Source organism: Gopherus evgoodei, chromosome 10 (assembly GCF_007399415.2).
Source record: "Gopherus evgoodei ecotype Sinaloan lineage chromosome 10, rGopEvg1_v1.p, whole genome shotgun sequence".
Classification (NCBI taxonomy): Eukaryota; Metazoa; Chordata; order Testudines; family Testudinidae; genus Gopherus; species Gopherus evgoodei.
In genome coordinates this window covers 53,745,436-53,764,767 of record NC_044331.1, presented here as the reverse complement: position 1 = coordinate 53,764,767, position 19,332 = coordinate 53,745,436, and the positions used below count along the sequence as shown (strand labels likewise).

At 45.6% G+C, this 19,332-nt stretch overlaps 1 protein-coding gene across 3 annotated transcripts in view; it reads right to left on the bottom strand.

Annotated features, from left to right (window-relative positions):
* The window catches only part of FAM234A (family with sequence similarity 234 member A), a 55,959-nt gene extending 37,781 nt beyond the window's left edge, over nt 1-18,178 (bottom strand). The window contains exons 1-2 of one of the 3 annotated variants that reach the window (XM_030577670.1): nt 18,102-18,168; nt 14,005-14,163 (exon numbers count right to left, since the gene is read on the bottom strand). In XM_030577670.1, the coding sequence (XP_030433530.1) occupies nt 14,005-14,035 (31 nt within the window). In that variant the 5' untranslated portion in view covers nt 14,036-14,163; nt 18,102-18,168. Of the gene's footprint in view, nt 1-14,004; nt 14,164-18,101 lie in introns of all 3 variants that reach the window. The other 2 variants (XM_030577673.1, XM_030577671.1) reach the window with 2 other exon arrangements.
* Between the last annotated feature and the right edge of the window lie 1,154 nt (nt 18,179-19,332).

Below are 19,332 nucleotides of genomic sequence, written 5' to 3'. Positions count from 1 at the left end.
AATCACTGATTTTTATGAATTCTATTAAGTTTTGTTCCTGGAACATACTGGGGGCTTAATGGACCCTCCAAGAGAATCAAAATTTTGATGCACGTAATCAAATGGATGTCATATAGCTTCCCTTAAGGAGATCCATTTAAGGAATGAAGATGCAGACAGATATAAAAAACTATGGGTGGGGAATTACTATCACACCTCTTTCTGAAGCAAGGGAGTTGTGTTACTAATCCACAAGAGCCTAACTCTTCAATTTAGGGCTTGGCTACACTTGCAAGTTAGAGCGCATTAAAGCAGCCCCGGGTGCCCTAACTCCTGAGGTGTCCACACTGGCAAGGCATGTAGAGCGCTTGGACTCTGCAGCTGGAGTTAGAATGACCAGATAGCAAGTGTGAAAAATCGGGACAAGGAATGTGGGAGGGTGTAATAGGAGCTCATATAAAAAATCCCCCAAATATCAGGACTGTCCCTATAAAACCAGGATATCTGGTCACCCTAGCTGGAGCACTCCTGATAATCCACCTCCATGAGAAACATAAAGCGTGCTGCGCCCCGGCTGAAATACCCGGGCATCAATGTGGACAAAGTGTTGCATTTCTGTGCTGTGACTGGCCTCCGGAAACGTCCCATAATCCCCTGAAGTCAAGTGGCCACTCTTCTCATTGGTTTGAAATCAGCTTCAGGCATGCAGATATTCCCTTTCAAAGCCCCGTTTCTGACAGCCAGCATGCTTATCTGCTCCGGGACAAAGTAAACCATTACTGTGGGCTGCTGCTGCTGTGAGTATGTGGGAGGGGAGGGCGAGGTCTGCTGCTGTCTGAACTTACAAGACAGCATGCTGACACGCGCTTAGCCCCCCAAAACACAGTATCTCCCCCTACATACACACAACACACTTCCTATCACACTCCACCCTCACCACCCATTTGAAAAGCATGTTGCAGCCACTTGCACGCTGGGATAGCTACCACAATGCACTGCTCTTTGTGGCACTGCAAGAGCTACTAATGTGGCCATGCCAGTGCGCTTGCAGCTGACAGTGTAAACACACGTCAGCGTTTTCCCTGCTGTGGTCTCTGAAGGCTGGTTTAACTCCCAGCGCTCTACCTCTGCAAGTGTAGCCAAGCCCCTAGTCAGTCATGGTCAGATCCAGAGGGCAGGTACATAATAGCTGAAAGTATTTTCAATACTAAGAGGATAATTTGTGGGGAGTGTATATAATCCTAGTGGTGGGAACGCCCCCTTTATCACAGAAATAACTGACATTATTTCCACAGAGCTGATGGCCCAGTGGAGCTAGGAGGAGACTGGAATGCTGTCATGGATGATATCAGAGACAAATCTGTGCTCCAGGTGAAAATCTCAGGCCAGTGCAAACCATCCATTATCTCTACTGAAGTATATTGGACTAGTGAGTATTTGGAGACTGAAGCACCCTACAAAGCGTGACTACACATATTTCTCCACAGTTCATGCCTCCTATTACAGATCTGATTTGTTTATGAAATTTAAGGTGCTAGTTCCTGCATGCCTGGAGGCTCAAGTCAGTAATATCGTCATCTCTGATCATGCTCCAATTTCTCTTCACATAGATAGTGGTCATAGCGCTACAAGAGCCTCAAGGTGGAAGTTAAACACACATCTCCTTAATAAAGACCCTACATTTCTTCAGATATTGAAACTTCCATTACCAACTTCCTGAAGGAAAAGACAAATACTGTCTCCTCTACTCCAACTTTATGGGAAGCACTGAAGGCTATCTTAAGGGGAGAATGCATAAAATTTGCACCTGAGAAGAAAGGAATAAATTACTTAGTTCTTAACAGAGGAGGCTGCTAAGGTTTTGTGTACACTGACAAGTGAAAAATAAAACTTTTATCCTTCAGAGGTGTTAAAAAACAATACAAAACAAAAAAAAACCCACGCTCTGAAAGACAAAAGTTTTGTCTGAGGACAAGCACTGGTGTGAACAGGGCTTTATCGGCAGGAGGACTCTCCTGCTGACAACGGTAACGCCACTCGCTAATGCCGCTCATTGGAGGTGGAAATTTTTTGTCAACAGGAGAGCTCTCTCTTGCAGTCAAACAGCGGCTACCCTCTGCACCTTTTAGAAGCACTGCTGTAGCGGTACAGCCGTGTCACTAAAAGCTGCGCAGTGTAGACACAGCCTAAGTGTGGAGAAAAAACCCAAAGATGATCCTTAGAATAATGAGCTGCTGCACTCTCACATGACCTCATAATACAAATACATGAATGTATGTCCACCCAGATTGAATTCATGCTTAATAGAATTAAACAGAGGCATTAAGAATGCGGGGATAAAGCAAGCAAACTTCTGGCGAGGAAAATTAAAATGGCTTTATCCAATGACACTACATCCTCTTTGCTACAGGACAACAGTCATTCTGTACTAGAACCTGATAAAATTCACAATATAAAGACTTTTATGCACCCCTTCATACATCTCACAGTAAGTTCAATTCCAATCTATTTGACCAATTCTGACAAATGGTGTTATCTCCTCCACTTTTCAGTTAACTCAAGGAATGTATCTGGGGTACCTTCTATTGCGTCTATTATTTGATATAGCCATGGAATCATGAGCAGTACATATCAGACACCCACCCCTCCATTGAAGGAATTACCATTTGGGGTAAAGAGTACAAGATCAGCCTATACCTGGATGATATTCTGCTCACTCTCAAAAATTCTTCCTCTTCGATTCTCCCTGCAGTAACCTACTTCAGCGAGATCCCAGATTTTGTATAAACTGGAACAAGCCTCAAGTGACGGACATTTCTTGTAGACCAAATCCATCTCAAATACAATCATTCTCCTTTCATTTATGCAAAAAGATAACCTATTTAGGCATCAGGATATGCTCTGATTTATCAAAGATAGTATCTGCAAACATGAATGTCATACTCAGAGAAGTGACAAAAGACATTGAGAAATGGCATTCACTACCAGTATATTTATTGGGAAAGGTAGAAGCTATTAAAATGAACGTAGGACCAAGATTAATGTATGTGTTTATTTTAATTCCACTTAAATTTCCTGCTTCGCCTTTCACAAGAATAGAATTGTACAACAAATTTTATGGAATACAAAGATACCACGGATAACCTACAAGATACTTAAGAAATCATGGCAAAATGGAGGGCAGGAGATTACCTGATTTGCAATTTATATCACCTGGCTTTTCAATTAAGGTTTTTAATAAGATTGTTCTGTCCCACCAACTCTTCCCAATCCCCATTGTGAGTTAAGATTGAAGACAAATTAGTTAACCTCTTGGGTGCTCTCTCTCAGCACTTCCATTTTTAAAATGGTTGCCTGCACCTTTAAGGAAAAACACAATATTTACCTCATCTGGGAGTGTTTTTCAGAAAATCAAGTTGATTGCCACTTCTAATCTCACCAACTCTCCATGCAGCAGCAGCTCTATGTATTTTGCCACCCCAAGCAGGGCAGTCAGGCGGCTTTCGCCGGCATGCCTGCGGGAGGTCAGCTGGTAATGAGGATTCGGCGGTATGCCTGCGGGAGGTCCGTCGGTCCCACGCCTTTGGCATACCCACCACCAAATTACCACTGAAACCACGGGACCAGCGGACCTCCCGCAGGTATGCCGCTGAAGGCAGCCTGACTTCCACCCTCATGGAGACCAGCAGGCCGCCCCCCGCGGCTTGCCGCCCCAGGCACGCACTTGGGGAGCTGGTACCTGGAGCCACCCCAGCTTCCATGCCAATCTGGAATAATCCTCATTTAAATTTGCTAATAGCTCAAAACTCAAATCTGCCTGGTTAACCAAGGACATATTAACCATAAAAGATATTGCTGAACACACAATTTTAGCCTTCTTCACATATCTTAGGCCTTGGCTACACTGGCGCTTTACAGCGCTGCAACTTTCTCGCTCAGGGGTGTGAAAAAACACCCCCGAGCGCAGCAAGTTACAGCGCTGCAAAGCACCAGTGTAAACAGTGCCCCAGCGCTGGAAGCGTGGCTCCCCATGGGAAGGTGGAGTATGTGCAGTGCTGGGAGAGCTCTCTCCCAGCGCTGGCGTTGCGACCACACTCGCACTTCAAAGCGCTGTTGTGGGAGCGCTCCCGCGGCAGTGCTGTACGGCTGCAAGTGGGACCAAACCCTTAGGGCTTGGCTGCACTCGAAACTCCAAAGAGCTGCAGCGGGAGCACTCCTGCGTGGGGATTAGCTGGCAGCGCTGGGAGGGGAGCGCTGGGGCACTGTTTACACTGGCGCTTTACAGCGCTGTAGCTTGCTGCGCTCAGGGGTGTGTTTTTTCACACTCCTGAGCGAGAAAGGTGCAACGCTGTAAAGCGCCAGTGTAGCCAAGGCCTCAGTGATAAATACCAGCTACCAATAGAACAAGGTCCTTTCTACAATAAAGTTCAACTCAAAATTATAAAGGAGCTGGGGAATGGCTGGCAGGTCACAAACACTCCACTTGAATTGCACCTTAAAATGAATAAGAATGTTAGCCAAAAATATTTTGCAGGTAACACATACAAATGGCTGAACTCCTTAATCTGAATATACAGTACCATAAAAGAACAATGGAAAATGAAGCTAAAAATCTCCATTTCTTCTGACAAGTGAGATAATATCTGGCACAATGTACCCAGAACATGCAGTTCTTTGGTTTTGGGTTTCTTTCTGAACAAGTTTACAAGCATTACTGGACTCCTGGGTGACTGCAATGAAGCTGGACTCTCCCCACACAATAAATGTTGGAGATAAATAAATAAATGGAGGTCACTGAGTCCAGCCCCCTGCCTTTTCCCTTGCAGGACCAAATACTAACTTTTGCCCCAGATTCCTAAGTGGTCCCCTTAAGGACTGAACTCACAACTCTGGGTTTAGCAGGCCAATGCTCAAACTACTGAGCTATCCCTCCCCCTAGAGCTATGACAGCTCTAATGCAAACCTGTCTTACACTGACCATACAAAAACTAAATATATCCACACTTTGGGGAAAAAAAATGTGTGGTGTTCTACCGAAGGCAACTAGGGTAGGGATTTCCCCTAAACCAAGCCTCTGTGTTTTGGGCATTCTCAAATCTCTACTCTTTTGAGTAATGCTAAGAAATGGACTACTGCAGCACAGATAGTGGCCAAAAGAGTCATTTTGCAAAAATGTAAACCTGCTGTTCCCCATCACATTCTTCAAGCGAGCCAATATCACCCTCATGGAAAAACTGATATTAATCTATAGAGGCTTAAGATCCAACTGCGAAGACACTTGGTTGTTTATGAGAGCTTGATAAATTGACTCCAAGTACATTGAGCTTCTGTTGTGCCTTTTTTGAGAGTGTGGAGATGGGGGGGTTGCTATAATGCTTAGGAGTACTTATCTGTGAATATTAAAATACTGTGTTATTGTTAAATGCGTACTCGTGCTGCGTTTTCCTTGTCACTGTACTTCAATGTCTGTATGGATTTATTAAACTTCCGAAAAATCAAATTAAAGATAAAACTGTTAAAATCACCAAAGTACATTTTCTGATGCAGTCTCTTTGCTCTGTCATCTTCCTTCATTTATTTGATCATTCAAAACCTTCACAATATGCACCAAGTCTCTCAGTCATTAATTTACAGAAATGAGGTCTTCAGCTGTGTTGAATAAAATGGACTTATTTCACTGTAGTGAGGCAGTGTGGCTCCCCTCAGGCCCAGAGGAGGAACCCACCCTCCACCCCAGGCCTCGTGGACATTTTTATCTGGCCCCTGCCCCATGGACCCAATCGGCCCCCTCACCCTTTCACTGCCAGCCGGCTGCATGATCTGCAGCCGGTTCTGTTCCAGACCGCGCCACGGAAACATCTGTACACGCTCATGCTCCATACCCTTCACTACCTCACCCTCGCGTCCCGCCCCGATACCAAATGGCGAGACCTCCTGCCACCTCTCGAGGGTGAGGAGCCCCGGTGGGCCAGCTTGTACTCTGCTCTGGTCCCGAGGCCCGCCGGGGATATCAGTTGGCGGCTCCTTCACGGGGCCTGAGCACGGGCATGTACTTGGCACGGTTCACGTCTGTCCCTAGCACCTGCCCTTTCTGTGTTGAGAAGGAGACCTTGGCGCACATTTATTTGGAGTGCGCCAGGTTGCAGCCCCTGTTCCGGCTCCTCCTGAACATTTTCTTGCATTTTTGGTTGCACTTTTCCCCTCACCTTTTTATCTACACGCTCCCCATCCGTGGCCCCACAAAGTCGCGGGATTTCCTTCTCAACCTCCTTTTGGCCCTGGCCAAACTGGCCATCTACAACACCAGGGAGAGGAGATTGGCCGACGGGATTTCCTGCAACTGTAAGGCCTATTTCCATTCCTCCGTCTGTTCACGCATCCGGGCAGAGTTCCTCTGGGCGGTGTCCACTGGCTCCCTTGACGCCTTCGAGGAGCAGTGGGCCTTGTCCGGGGTTCTCTGCTCGGTGTCCCCATCTGGTTCCCTTCATTTGGCCCTATGACCTCACTCCCGATCCAGTTTTTTCATTAGTTGTCCCCCGTAATTACTTGGTGTCCCAGACCTGTGGGTCCTCCCCTTAGGCTGGGGGGAGGCCCTTTAGAAGTGGGCGGGCTTTGCCCGCCCACCCCCGCTGGATGCCAATAGGCCCAGAGGAGGAAGAGCCCAGCCGGAGTGGGCGGGGCTAAGGAACTCTGAGCCCGCCCCTCAAAGGGTCAGATGCTGACCTGGAACTATAAAGGCCGGTCCTCAGAGCTCAGTCAGGCTCCAGCAGCTGGAGAGAGCAGATGTCCTGCAGGGAGCTTGAGATGGGGAAACTCCTGTGACCCAGGCCGGCTGCCCAGACTGGCCTGAGCTTCTCCGTGCCTGCTACCTGGAGGAACCCCTGGAGCTTCCCCGTGCCTGCTACCTGGAGCAGCCCCCAGAGCTGTCCTGGCCTGACTATCCAGAGGAGTTGCTGGACCTACCACGCAGCCCTGGCTGTGATGAGCCCATGCTTGTGGACCCTGCAGAGGCTGATGTTAGGACCCAGGTAGATCCTGAGGGGGAGTTTGGAATTGGCCTGGGGGCAGCTGACCTCAGTCTGGCTGCAGCCTTACCAGAACCTATGTCAGTGTGTTGCAGCCAGGATCCCCACTGACTGAGCAGTGGATTGTTAGCTGCTGCTAGGGCCCCGGGCTGGGATGCAGTGGAGTGGGAGGGCCTGCGTCCCCCCTGCCACCCCTCCAGGGGTGGCAGACTCCCCCTCTCCCTGGCCTGAGGAGGCTGAACCCGGTTATTATTGTTCAGCCCTGCCCAAGGGGCCTGAGTGTCCTGACTCAGCATTTGCTACCCCGCCCTGACCTAGCCTGAGCCCCTTGCCCCACAGGGCAGGCAATTGCCACGAGGACTGCCGGGCCAGTTTCCCGGACCCACCGGTGCGTAGTGGGCCAGCATGGCTCCCCTCATCCCCCCCCCCCCCCTCCAGAGAGGGTCGAGCCCTGGCCGCACTCATGTACATGCACCTATTCTTGTCTTCAGAAATATGATCTTCAGTTTCCACAAAATCATTTGCCCACTCTCTCCCTCGATGGCTTTCCCTAGAAATAACCCACTTCTCTGGAATGAAAGTTTGTTTCCTTCTTTCCTACACTTTTATGCTGGAGACCCAGATAAAAGAAATATCAGATACTTTATAGAACATTCAGCATGCTGCCACAGGGCCCAATCTTGTGAGATGCTGAATGTTTTCAATTTCCATTGACAACTTGAAACCCCTCAGGATATAGCCCTCATCCCTGTGGATTGTCTGTTAACATTAAAGCCAACCACAGTGGACAAACCCCATTAGCTGCCTGTTTCATCATGAAGTGTATATCTGTTCTAGCACATGCAACTGCTCTTCCGGTAGGAAGGCAGCAACCTTTTGCAGCGTGCAGTCATGTGTTCCTTTCAGGAAAAAGTTTTAGTTTTTAAAAAGAATTAGTAAGAAGTTGTGATTTCACACATACAGGTCATTTCTTAACATGTTAAAGCAGTGGTCCCCAACACGGTGCCCACGGGTGCCATGGTGCCAGCCGGGGCATTTATGTGCACCCACCTAGTGCTCAGCAGGGGAAGAAGCTGCAGCCCTGCGTCTACTGGGGACAGAGAACTCCAGGGCTGCGGGTGCCGGTGCTCTCTGTCCCCAGCAGGCGCAGATCTGTGGCTTCTTCCAGCCCCGCGTCTGCCGGGGATAGAGAACTCCAGGGCTGCAGGCGCTGGTGCTCTGTCCCTGGCAGATGTGGGGCTTGCCTAGTGCCCAGCAAGGGAGAGATGCGAGGACCCCCTGCCTGCTGGGGACAGAGTACTCCAGGGTTGCAGGCTGTACAGCTTCTCTCAGGTTTCTCCCTGCACTGCCCAGAACTGCCGCCAAAAAAAAAAACGCTCTGCCTCTGCAGAATGGACCGAGTGCTGCCCCATAGCACCTGCTGACACTGGCACCTGCTTGCTCCACTGGTGCCTGGAACCAGCCCTGTATGTGAATATTCATCCTGCACTGATACTGCTGTTTTCTTGTGCTTTGAAATTCATTTTTTTTAACATTTTGCTCCAAAATGAGTGGCTCAAATAAGAGACAACGTACATATTATTTCAACCCAGAGTGGGAAGAATATTAAGTATGATTTTCATATTTAATGTACAAATACAAAATAAGCCTTGAAAAATTGTTGGCGCCCGCCACACTCTTCTGAAAACATGAATGCGCTACTGGCCCCAAAAAGGTTGGGGACCACTGTGTTAAAGGATTTTTCTCCCTGTTAGAACTAAGTCTGCAAGTGTCAAGTTGTAAAAATTAAATTGATTTTGGTTATCCATTTGAGGGAGGAGGAGCTCAAAGCCCCTACCCCTTCTCCCAATAAAATGGCCAAATAAAGAGAGTGGATTAATGAAAATTTATTTTAAACTGATTTTTTAATTTAAATTTTCTCTTTTTTAAAAATAAACCTGCTTAAACTGAAATCTGAGTTTAATACAAAATGTTAAGGACTAAACTTACTATATATTAAAACATTTAAATAAATATGCTGAATCCATGAGTATCTACCCTGAACTCTAAGAGTTAAAGGCTGCTTGTCTAGATAAAGAGAGAATCTGTGGAAAAACATACAACTTTTGAGGTCAAACTTTATAAATAATGCACAATAGGTCAGCCTAAGTTACTCTCATTTTCAAGAGACTTAGGCAAGTAAGAATTTAAGCTCCAGTTAGGAGCAATGGAAGCTCCCTAAAAGTGTGTGTGTGGGGGGGCCCTGCATCATCCCTTCCCCTGAACCCCTCCCCCGCACCACCCTTTTCTCCTGAGCCCCCTGCTTGCAGTTACAGCCAATAAAAAGTGATGGGGCCATGCCCCCTGGACCCAGTCACTTTCACATGGGCATACTTAAAATTTTTCTCAGGCTGACTTGAAATAATCCTTTTAATTCACTGATTACAGTTAATCCCTCTGTTCCTTTAATAACTCATTTAATTGTAAATGTTAAACATCTTCTGGTAAGAAGTTTAAATATGCAAAACATTTAAGATTGTTTTGTTTAATTAAATTCCATTTACCATCCCTAATGTAGCTTGACACAATTTACAAGCAAAAAGTTAATTAGCTAGTAAATGAGCAATATAGCATTCACTATTTTCTAACATACTAAAAATGTGCAATTAAGAATTTGAAAATATTAAGCGATAATTGCTTAAATCAATGTAAATAGCATACCTCCTAAGTAGCAAAAAGATTAGCAAATCTAGTGTAAAGGCACTATTTAGCTGTAAATCAACGTTTTAATGGTTATATCAACCAAGGAGAATGCACCTTTCTCTAGGCAATCACTGAACTATAAATGGAAATGTTGATTACAATAAACTATTTAAATAGAGGCTTTCCACTTGATGATTTAAATCAATGCACCCTGAATAGAATGTAACAAACCAGCCAGAAAACCAAGTTTTGAGTGCTAACCAGGGCTTTTTCCAGCAAAACAGAAAGCACTTGGAGGCAGTGGCTAACAAGGAAAGTGCCTCCTCAGCATTGCTATGTGACAGTCATCTAAAAAGAATGAATTCATCTGAGGGGGGGAAAAAAGAGGATTAAATACTTAAACTGGAGTACTTGTGGCACCTTAGACTAACAAATTTACTTAAGCATAAGCTTTTGTGGGCTACAGCTCACTTCAGATGCAACATGAAAGCTTATGCTCAAAAAAAAATTTGTTAGTCTCTAAGCTGCCACAAGTTACTCCTGTTCTTTTTGTGGATACAGACTAACACGGCTGCTACTCTGAAACTTAAAATTGTGACTTTGCAGTAAGAAGTAAGAAAATGCGATAAACTGACTAATGAATGCTGATAAGCTGGGAAGGTGTTTAACATCCTGAATTCTAACACTGTGAGCTTGTTGTGTGAACAAGGCAATTTTTTACTGAACCCTCCCCATCGCCCACTCCAAACTCCCTTGGCCAATAACCAAATGGCTGAGGCCATCATGCAGCAGAAAGCAGGAGCCTGAAGGAATTGTTCTGGTTAGAAATCACAATCACAGTAGATATTAGGGAACCTCTCTCACAGAGAAGTAGGGACAATTTGGGAAGAGAATCTTCATCTTTAACATATGGAAGTTCAGCCCATGGAGATGAAAGTTCCCAGTACTGCAGTGTTTCACCTTGCGCTGAACAGCCTTGTCAAGATGGACCTTAATTAAAGACAAAAGCAACTGCAACTAATCTAATTCATACCAGCTAAACACAGCCCTCAGTTCCCTGGTCAGTTGTCAAGTGTGGCCATCCACTGGGCACGTCGTCACCAATTTACCATTGCATCCTTTCCCTAGAACAGTGGTTCTCAAACTTTTTTTTCCGCAGACCACTTGAAAATTGCAGAAGGTCTCGGCAGACCACTTAATCTTTCCAAATGTTTGCACAGTTAGTTAACTATTGTAAAGTTGTTAAATTGAGGCTCTCCACTTGGTGATTTAAAGTGTGTGCTTTTATTTGTAGAACAAAAGTTAATAACTCATATTTTAATATCAGTAATATTACCTTTCTAATGAGATGGATGTGCCCTCTCCCTCCCCCTGTGGCAGCCCCCGAGCTGGGACTCGGAAGGGGTGGGGTGGGGACAGCTCCTCTCTCCCACACCACAGCAGCCCCACAGCTGGGGCTGAGAAGGAGGGAGGTCTCTCCCCAGCAGCCATAGCCCTGGAGCTGGGGAAAGTTGCTTCTTTCTCTTGCCACTGCAGCCCTGCATGTCCCAAATTCCCCCCACCCCCTCACCTTACATGTGCATCTTCTCCAGGGTCCAGGCACCTAATTAGAGGAGCAAAGCCTTCACGGCCCCACTAATTAGCTAGATGGCCTTCATTCACTTGTGTGAGGCCGCCCAGGTGCACACCTTAGAGGGAACTATCCATGAACCACCTGAATGGAGCTCACAGACCACAGTCTGAGAACCTGTGCTCTAGAATCAAATCTATTCCCTTCTCCAGGTGTGCAGCAAGCACATTATACAAGTAACATTGCTACAAGGAGTGCTTCCTTGTATGCACACAGATCCTTCCAATCTCATCATTCAAGCCATTTTTTAAAATCTAGGAACAAAAAGTCATCGTTTTGGCCTTCTGCTCCAAAGATCTTTAGTGCATAACTTAAACAAGCTGCCACAATTTGTATTAGACATTAGCTGCACTGGCTTGATGGAATTAAATGAACTATTCTTGGCTCCAAAGTCAATAAAACAGAGCTTCCAGACTTTGGTTTCAGAGCATGCAGCTAAGAACAATTTATCTAAATCATTGCTCCATATGAGGGGAACAACAAGCTGCTAACACACATCACTGCACTAATGGCACCTTTCCACAAGCACTGAAAAGCCCAGGCCTGGCTGTCATTATGCAGTCATTTAAGCAAGTGGACAAAAGGGGACTCATTGGCCCTGTGGATTACTACCATAGGCTTTCGCCCATGTTAGAAGAGAGCTTGCTAGCAGAATCCTAGCCAATAATGCACATTTGAGTAAATAAAAAAAAAATAAAATTACAAAATTCAACCCAATATTCAAGAGACCTGGAACAGCCGGGAACTTTGCAGGTCAGCACTGCAGTACAAAAGCAGAGATACAGTTTAAATAGGTCCTCAATTTCTATAGCACCCTAAAAAAAACTACACTCAATATTACAGTTGCAAGCAATGCCCTCAAAAGCCAACAAGAGCAAAGCAGATCAAAGCAAGCATATCTATCACACTGAGGAGATTTAAACTTCAAGACTCCTTATATGAAATGGAAAGGGAGGTGGATATTTTTTGCTGTTTTTTAAATTAAATAAGCAGCTAATATTGTGTTAAAAATTATGAAGAACAAGTTTAAGCTTTGTTGTAACATGCGTTGTTTGCCTGGACTGCTCCAGACCTGAAAGCTTGTGTAGGAGGAACTCTGAGTTGGCTTCTTAAATATCTTCATGCTGTTTCACATCTGGTGCTCCTTGATGAAACACATGAGCCTTGTCCTATAACAGGTTTATTCAAAGTGATACAAGCTACAAAAGTGAGATCTTGGAAGAGTGTTTCTATTTTCATAACGTAATAAAAATACTGTAATGATAAGCATGACAAAACAAATTTTATATTTCCAAGATCATTGCTTTTAAAATTTTTACTCAGGTAAAGGAGAAAATCCCTGGAAATATTCATTTTTAGCAGGGGGTTTGCAAGACTTGACATTCTAGTGAAAGGGGTTCACAAATTGTTAAAGTTTGGGAACCACTGGGCTAGATGGACCTTTTGGTCTGACCCAGTTTGGCTGTTATGATGTAGGGTGGCTCTTTCCTTGCATTCCCAAAAATGGAAAAACTAAGTAGTCTAAAATGTTTGTCTGAAATCACGTTTTTCAACAGTGAAATGTAGAAGGTTAGTTACTTCAGTATGTGCCTCAGAGCACATAGCAAACTAATGTAAGAATTTCATTGCCTGTCGCTGAACTGGAGTTACTTTGGGAAGGGAACTCAAGTGTTGAACTTGCACATAACACAACAGTTTAAGCCGTACTCCTCTCACATTACATTTGAAACTACCTGGAGAATGCTGGGGAGACTGAATTACATTAATCAAGCTGAAATTTGGCAAGGAGCTTTGGACTAACACCTTCATTCATGTGAAAAGTTTTAGACCTCAGTTTTGGATGTCATACAGAAAGATACCTCCAGTTGTAGCATACTCTGTCAGCCCCTGCTGAGGAATTAGAGAGTATCCAGAGATAAAAGAATGAATAAGTGCAGCCTGAAGTTCTGCTCGCTGTATAGAATACCACTTTCCACATATCAAGCCAAAAGAAACAACTCAGTTAATTTTGTGTGGTTAGAGGATATCTTTGAAAGTAGTTCTTGTGAGTTGAACTGTACTAAAAATAAGTGAACAATACCAACTGTTTGAAATTCCTGAAATGAAAACAGTAATGTCTTGGGGCCCGATTCCATGGAACATTCACCTGACATCTGGGTGGAGGCATAGTGTGCTTGTGCAGTACAAACACTGGACCCAGGTTTATTCCCTTCTGATTTTTTATATGTTGACTGTAAGTGTTAGAGATCAAAAAGACATACTTAAGTGCATATCCAAATCCATTGTCACCGAACAGTGTTCTCTTAAGCTTTTATAATACTTTGCTTTAGGAAGTGTGTTTTCATGGTAGCATTCAGTTTACAGAAAATGTTAGCAGCAGTCTTGTAGGTTCCATGTCAGTTCAGTCTGAGATAAAGGGCTGTGCTCACTACAGGGTGAATAGTTGTTGATTTCTGAACATTGGGGAAGTTAATCTGAACATCTGTGATGTTGGGAAGTACTTACTATTTATTTGTATTACCATAGCAATTAGGAGTCCATTCCCTGAATCAGTACCCCATTGTGCTAGGTGCTGTATAAACACAGAATAAAAAGACCTTTCCTGCTCCCAAGAGGCTTACAGTTTAAATATAAAACAAGAGACAACCGCTATAGATAGATGGGGGAGCATGAAAGCAGTGAGAGTACCGTTCAGCATGATAGACTGTGGTCTCAGCATACCAGCAGACTAACCGCTATCAAGTTTATTGAAGACATCATGGCAAAGGAGTGTGTCAAGGAGGGCTTTGAAGGTGGATACTGCAGAAGCTTTGTGGATGTTTATAGGGGCACATCCCAAGCGCGGACCTGAGGAACAGAGGCTCAGTGACTCACCTAAGGTCACACAGATAATCTCTGACTGAGCAGGGTATTGAATTGGGGTCTACCAAGTCCCAGGTTAGTGCCCTAAGCGCTGGGACCTCAGAACATAAGAACAGCCATACCAGTCAGACCAAAGATCCATCAAGCCCAGTATCCTGTCCTGTAACAGTGGCCAATGGCAGGTGTCCCAAAGGGAATGAACAGACAGGTTATCAAGTGATCCATGCCCTGTCACCCAATCCCAGCTTCTGGCATACAGAGACTAGGGACACAATTCCTGCCCATCCTGGCAAATAGCCATTGATGGACCTATCTTCCATGAATCTATCTAGCTCCCTTTTGAACCCCGTTACAGTCCTGGCCTCCACAACACACACTGGCAAGGAGCTCCAGAGGCTGACAGTGTGTGTGAAAAAATACTTTGTTTTAAATCTGCTTCCTGTTAATTTCATTTGGTGGCTCCTTGTTCTTATGAGAAGGAGTAAATAACACTTCCTTATTTACTTTCTCTATATCACTCATGATTTCATAGACCTCTATCATATCCACCCTTAGCTGCCTCTTTTCCAAGCTGAAAAGACTTATTAATCTCTCCTCATATGGAAGCCATTCTATATCCCTAATAACTTTTGCTGCCCTTTTCTGAACCTTTTCCAATTCCAATATATCTTTTTTGAGATATAGTGACCACATCTACATGCAGTATTCAAGGTGTGGGCATACCATGGATTTATATAGGGGTAATATGATATTTTCTGTCTTATTTATCTATCCCTTTCTTGATTCCCAACATTCTGTTCACTTTTTTGACTGCCGCTGCAGACTGAGTGGATGATCTCAGAGAACTATCGACAATGACTCCAAGATCTTTTTCTTGAGTGGTAACAGCTAATTTAGACCCCATCATTATGTGTATATATATATAGTTAGGATGTTTTCCAATGTGCATTACTTTTCATTTATCAACACTGAATTTCATCTGCCATTTTGTTGCCCAGTCACCCAGTTTTGTGAGATCCTCTTGTAGCTCTTCGCAGTCTGCCTGGGATTTAAGTATCTTGAGTAGTTTTTGTATCAGCTACAAATTTTGCCACCTCACTGTTTACCCCTTTTTCCAGATTGTTTATTAATATGTTAAATAGGATTGAGCCCAGTACAGATCCCTGGGTGACACCACTATTTACCTCTCTCCATTCTGAAAACTAAACATTTATTCCCTATCTTTTAACCAGTTACCGATCCATGAGAGAACCTTCCCTCTTATCCCAGGACTGCTTATTTTGCTTAAGAGCCTTTGAGGCACCTTGTCAAAGACTTTCTGAAAATCTAAATATACTATATCCACTGGATCACCTTTGTCCGCATGGTTGTTGACCCCCCCCTCGAAGAATTCTAGTAGATGGGTGAGGCATGATTTCCCTTTACAAAAACCACATTTACTATTTCCCAATAAAGTACGTTCATCTCTGTGTCTGACAATCTTGTTTTTTACTATAGTTTCAACCAATTTGCCTGGTACTGAAGTGTGGCTTACTGGCCAGTAGTTGCCAGGGTCACCTTTGGAGCCCTTTTTGAAAATTGGCATCACATTAGCTATCCTCCAATCATTTGGTACAGAAGCTGATTTAAATTATAGGTTACAGATGACAGTTAGCAGTCCTGCAATTTCACATTTGAATTCCTTCAGAACTCTTGGGTGAATACCACCAAGTCCTGGAGACTTATTACTGTTTAGTTTATCAGTTTGTTCCAAAACCTTCTCTCCTGACACCTCAATTTGGGACAGTTCCTCAGATCTGTCACCCAAAAAGAATGGCTCAGGTTTGGGAATCTCTCTCACTTCCTCAACAGTGAAGACCGATGCAAAGAATTCATTTAGTTTCTCCGCAGTGGCCTAATCGTTCTTGAGTGCTCCTTTAGTATCTCAATCAGCCCGTGGCCCCACTGGTGGTTTAGCAGGCTTCCTGCTCCTGAGGTACTTAATATATTTTGCTATTACTTTTGGAGTGTTTGGCGAGCTGGTCTTCAAATTCTTTTTTGGTCTTTCTAATTATATTTTTACACTTCACTTGCCAGAGTTTGTTCTTTTCTATTTCCTCATTAGGATTTATCTTCCAGTTTTTAAAGGACGCCTTTCTGCCTCTGCTGCTTTTACTTTTACCTTAATTTATGTCAATGGGAACATCTACACAATAAGTAGAAACCTATAGCAGCAGGTCTCAGAGCCCAGGTCTACAGACTAGGCCCCCCCCCTTACAGCATTAACAATAGCTGTGTAGACATTCAAGCATGGGCTAGAGTTTAGACTCTGAAGTCGAGGGAGGGTGGCAGGCTGCAGAGCCTAAGCCTGAACATCTATACAGCTAATCTGTACACCTGGCCTCTGAGGCTCAGTACTGTGGATTTCTGTCTGGCGCACCCAGTGCGACTGAGATGTAAATATGGGCTTCGGTGTGCAGGTTGTAAGGTGCAAGGAGAACGTAAGAATGGCCATACTGGGTCAGACCAAAGACCCATCTAGTCCAGTATCCTGTCTTCCGAGAGTGGCCAGTGCCAGGTGCATCAGAAGGAATGAACAGAACCGGTAATCATCAAATGATCCATCCCCATTGCTCATTCCCAGCTTCTGGCAAACAGAGGCTAGGGATACCATCCCTGTCAACTTTGCTAATAGCCACTGATGGGCCTATCTTCCATGAACTTACCTAGTTATTTCTTCCCCTTATTATTGTCTTGGCCTTTACAATGTCCTCTGGCAGAGTTCCAAAGGCAGACTGCATTGTATGAAGAAATACTTCCTTTTGTTTGTTTTATCTCAACTCAAGTTATGAATAATCTGTTCCTGGCCATGATCTGCAATTTGTAGCCAGATGAGCAATATGGCTGGGGAGGATGGGAAGAGAGCTTGCATACACACAAACTGGCAATGAAATTAGCTAGAGTGCTTTTAATTAGACTCTTATTATTTATGGAAAGTCTGTAAGCAGACACTCTTATTGCAAATTAAACAGGTTTATTTCAATTTAGTTACACTGAAATAAACCATTCTTAATCTGAGCATCAGTGCCCAGAGCCACACAGATAGGAGCAATTAAAGACGATTCATGTATTTTAGCCAGGCAAGCAATCACACGTTCAGGCATGAAAGGCATATAGACAACCTGAGTGTTATAGGGTTCCCTACAAACTGCTGAAGCCTGGTGATCGGTGGCTGTGGTCACTTTCCAGAGAGCCCCAAAGAACCAGCTATCCATGGTAGTCCTGCCACTCCCCAGCACATGGGGCACCGTGGGTACTGCCTCTCCCCACCAAGCCCCATACTGGTAAATTTCATGCCCTCCAGGGCCCAGTGTCTGGGAAGGATCCTGCATGGGAGGGTCACCAGAAAGGGCCCAGCCCAATACAGGGGAGTCATGGGAACCTCCTTCTCCCCCCCACCCAAAAAAAATTGTAGGTGATGGGGGAATAACACCATCCATTCCCCCCCCCACACACACACATATACACAAAGTCATAAAGACCAGCCATGATGAGTACAAGCTACAAGGCGGGGGGGGGGGGGGGGGGAAGACTACATACAGGAACCCCCAGTACAAGCTGTAAGGGGCGGGAGCTAGCCCTACACTAAGGGTCCCTCCCCCCAAAGGACAACCTGTGGGGGGTGGGCCTAGCCCTGCACTCCACCTCCAGGGACCCCCCAGTACAGGCGGTGGGGGTGGGGCTAGCCCTACACTTCCCCCCCCGGGACCCCTCCCAGTACAGGTTGTGGGGGTGGGGCTAGCCCTGCACACACACACTCTGTACAGCCAGTGGGGGTGGGGGTAGCTCTGACCCACACACACAGTCACGTACGCAGACCCCCGGCGCAGATTAGGGACGGGGGGGGGTCCCGTACCCCTCCGCGCACGCGCACACACACTCACCCTCCGCCACTTGCCGGCCGGCCTCCCACCAGCTCCGCTCCACTCTCTTGGCTCCGCCCCGGGGCGTGTCTCCGCCGGAAGAGAGGGGGCTGCGCAAGCACCACACCTAACTCCGCCCCGCTGAGGGCATGACGCCATTTCCGCTTCTGGTCTCCTTAGGTTCTCTGCCCGCGGAGTTCGTTACCAGGTGCGCTTGCGCGAGACCGGAGTGGCCCGCTGGCGGCCGCCACACGAGCTTGTGCGCATGCACGGGTGGCTGCTGCTCCGCGTGCGAGCGTAGGACTCCCTGGGGCCCGGCCCGAAGTCTGCGTACAGGTGCCGCTCTTCCAGCCGTGGCGCCTAGGGCCGCTGGTGTGGGGCAGTTCCGCAGGCTAACCTTACTGTGGTTAAAAATAGCCCAAATTTTATCATTTGCAATAGGGTTGCCAACCCTCCAGGATTAGCCTGGAGTCTTCAGGAATTAAAATTATACCTTGTGATGAAATCTCCAGGAATACCTCCCACCAAAACTGGCAGCCCCCAGCTGGAAGCTCGTTGGGCGCTGGTGGTGCCTGAACAGGAGCCTGGTTAGCATCTGCATCCACCAAGCTGCACTTCATGCTCAGGCACCTTGGTCGGAGGGGAACAGCTGGGGCAGGCACCACAAAGCAGCAACACAGGTTGGCCCAAGCTGCTGTGAAAGTCAAACTATGTTTTTCCCATCTGTGATTATCCTGCCACTTGGCCTAAGAACCCTCTGCCCAGCGCTGCAGAAATCTTGGCCCCAGATTCATTGCAGTTTAGGAAGCAGGAATGATTTTGGAAGTGAGTGTGTCCGCAGTGCAGAGAACATGCAGCATGGTGCTGCAAGAGAACTGACCAGTAGTGCAGCACTAACTACACCCTACCCTCTACCTGCTACCGGCCTGTGATTAATTTAAGGGCAGCAAGTCACCCCAGAACCCTTTCAAACCAATATTTTTACTTGAACCAGAACTAAATCTGAATCAAAATTCTGTCAGTAAAACAAAATTTGGCTTATGCTTAAAATATTTTTAAGCTCACTAGTTTAAAAAAACACTGTGATCTTATTTGCTTTATAAAATAAGAAAGTGATCGAGGAGAGAGACACCTCTAAATATGTAAAATCAGTTATTCTTAAAGTTGTTGCTATATATGGAATCACTCCAAGGCACACATGTTGTATTACAGTAATGGAACAAACGTAAGGACCAGGAAACTGAAGAACAAG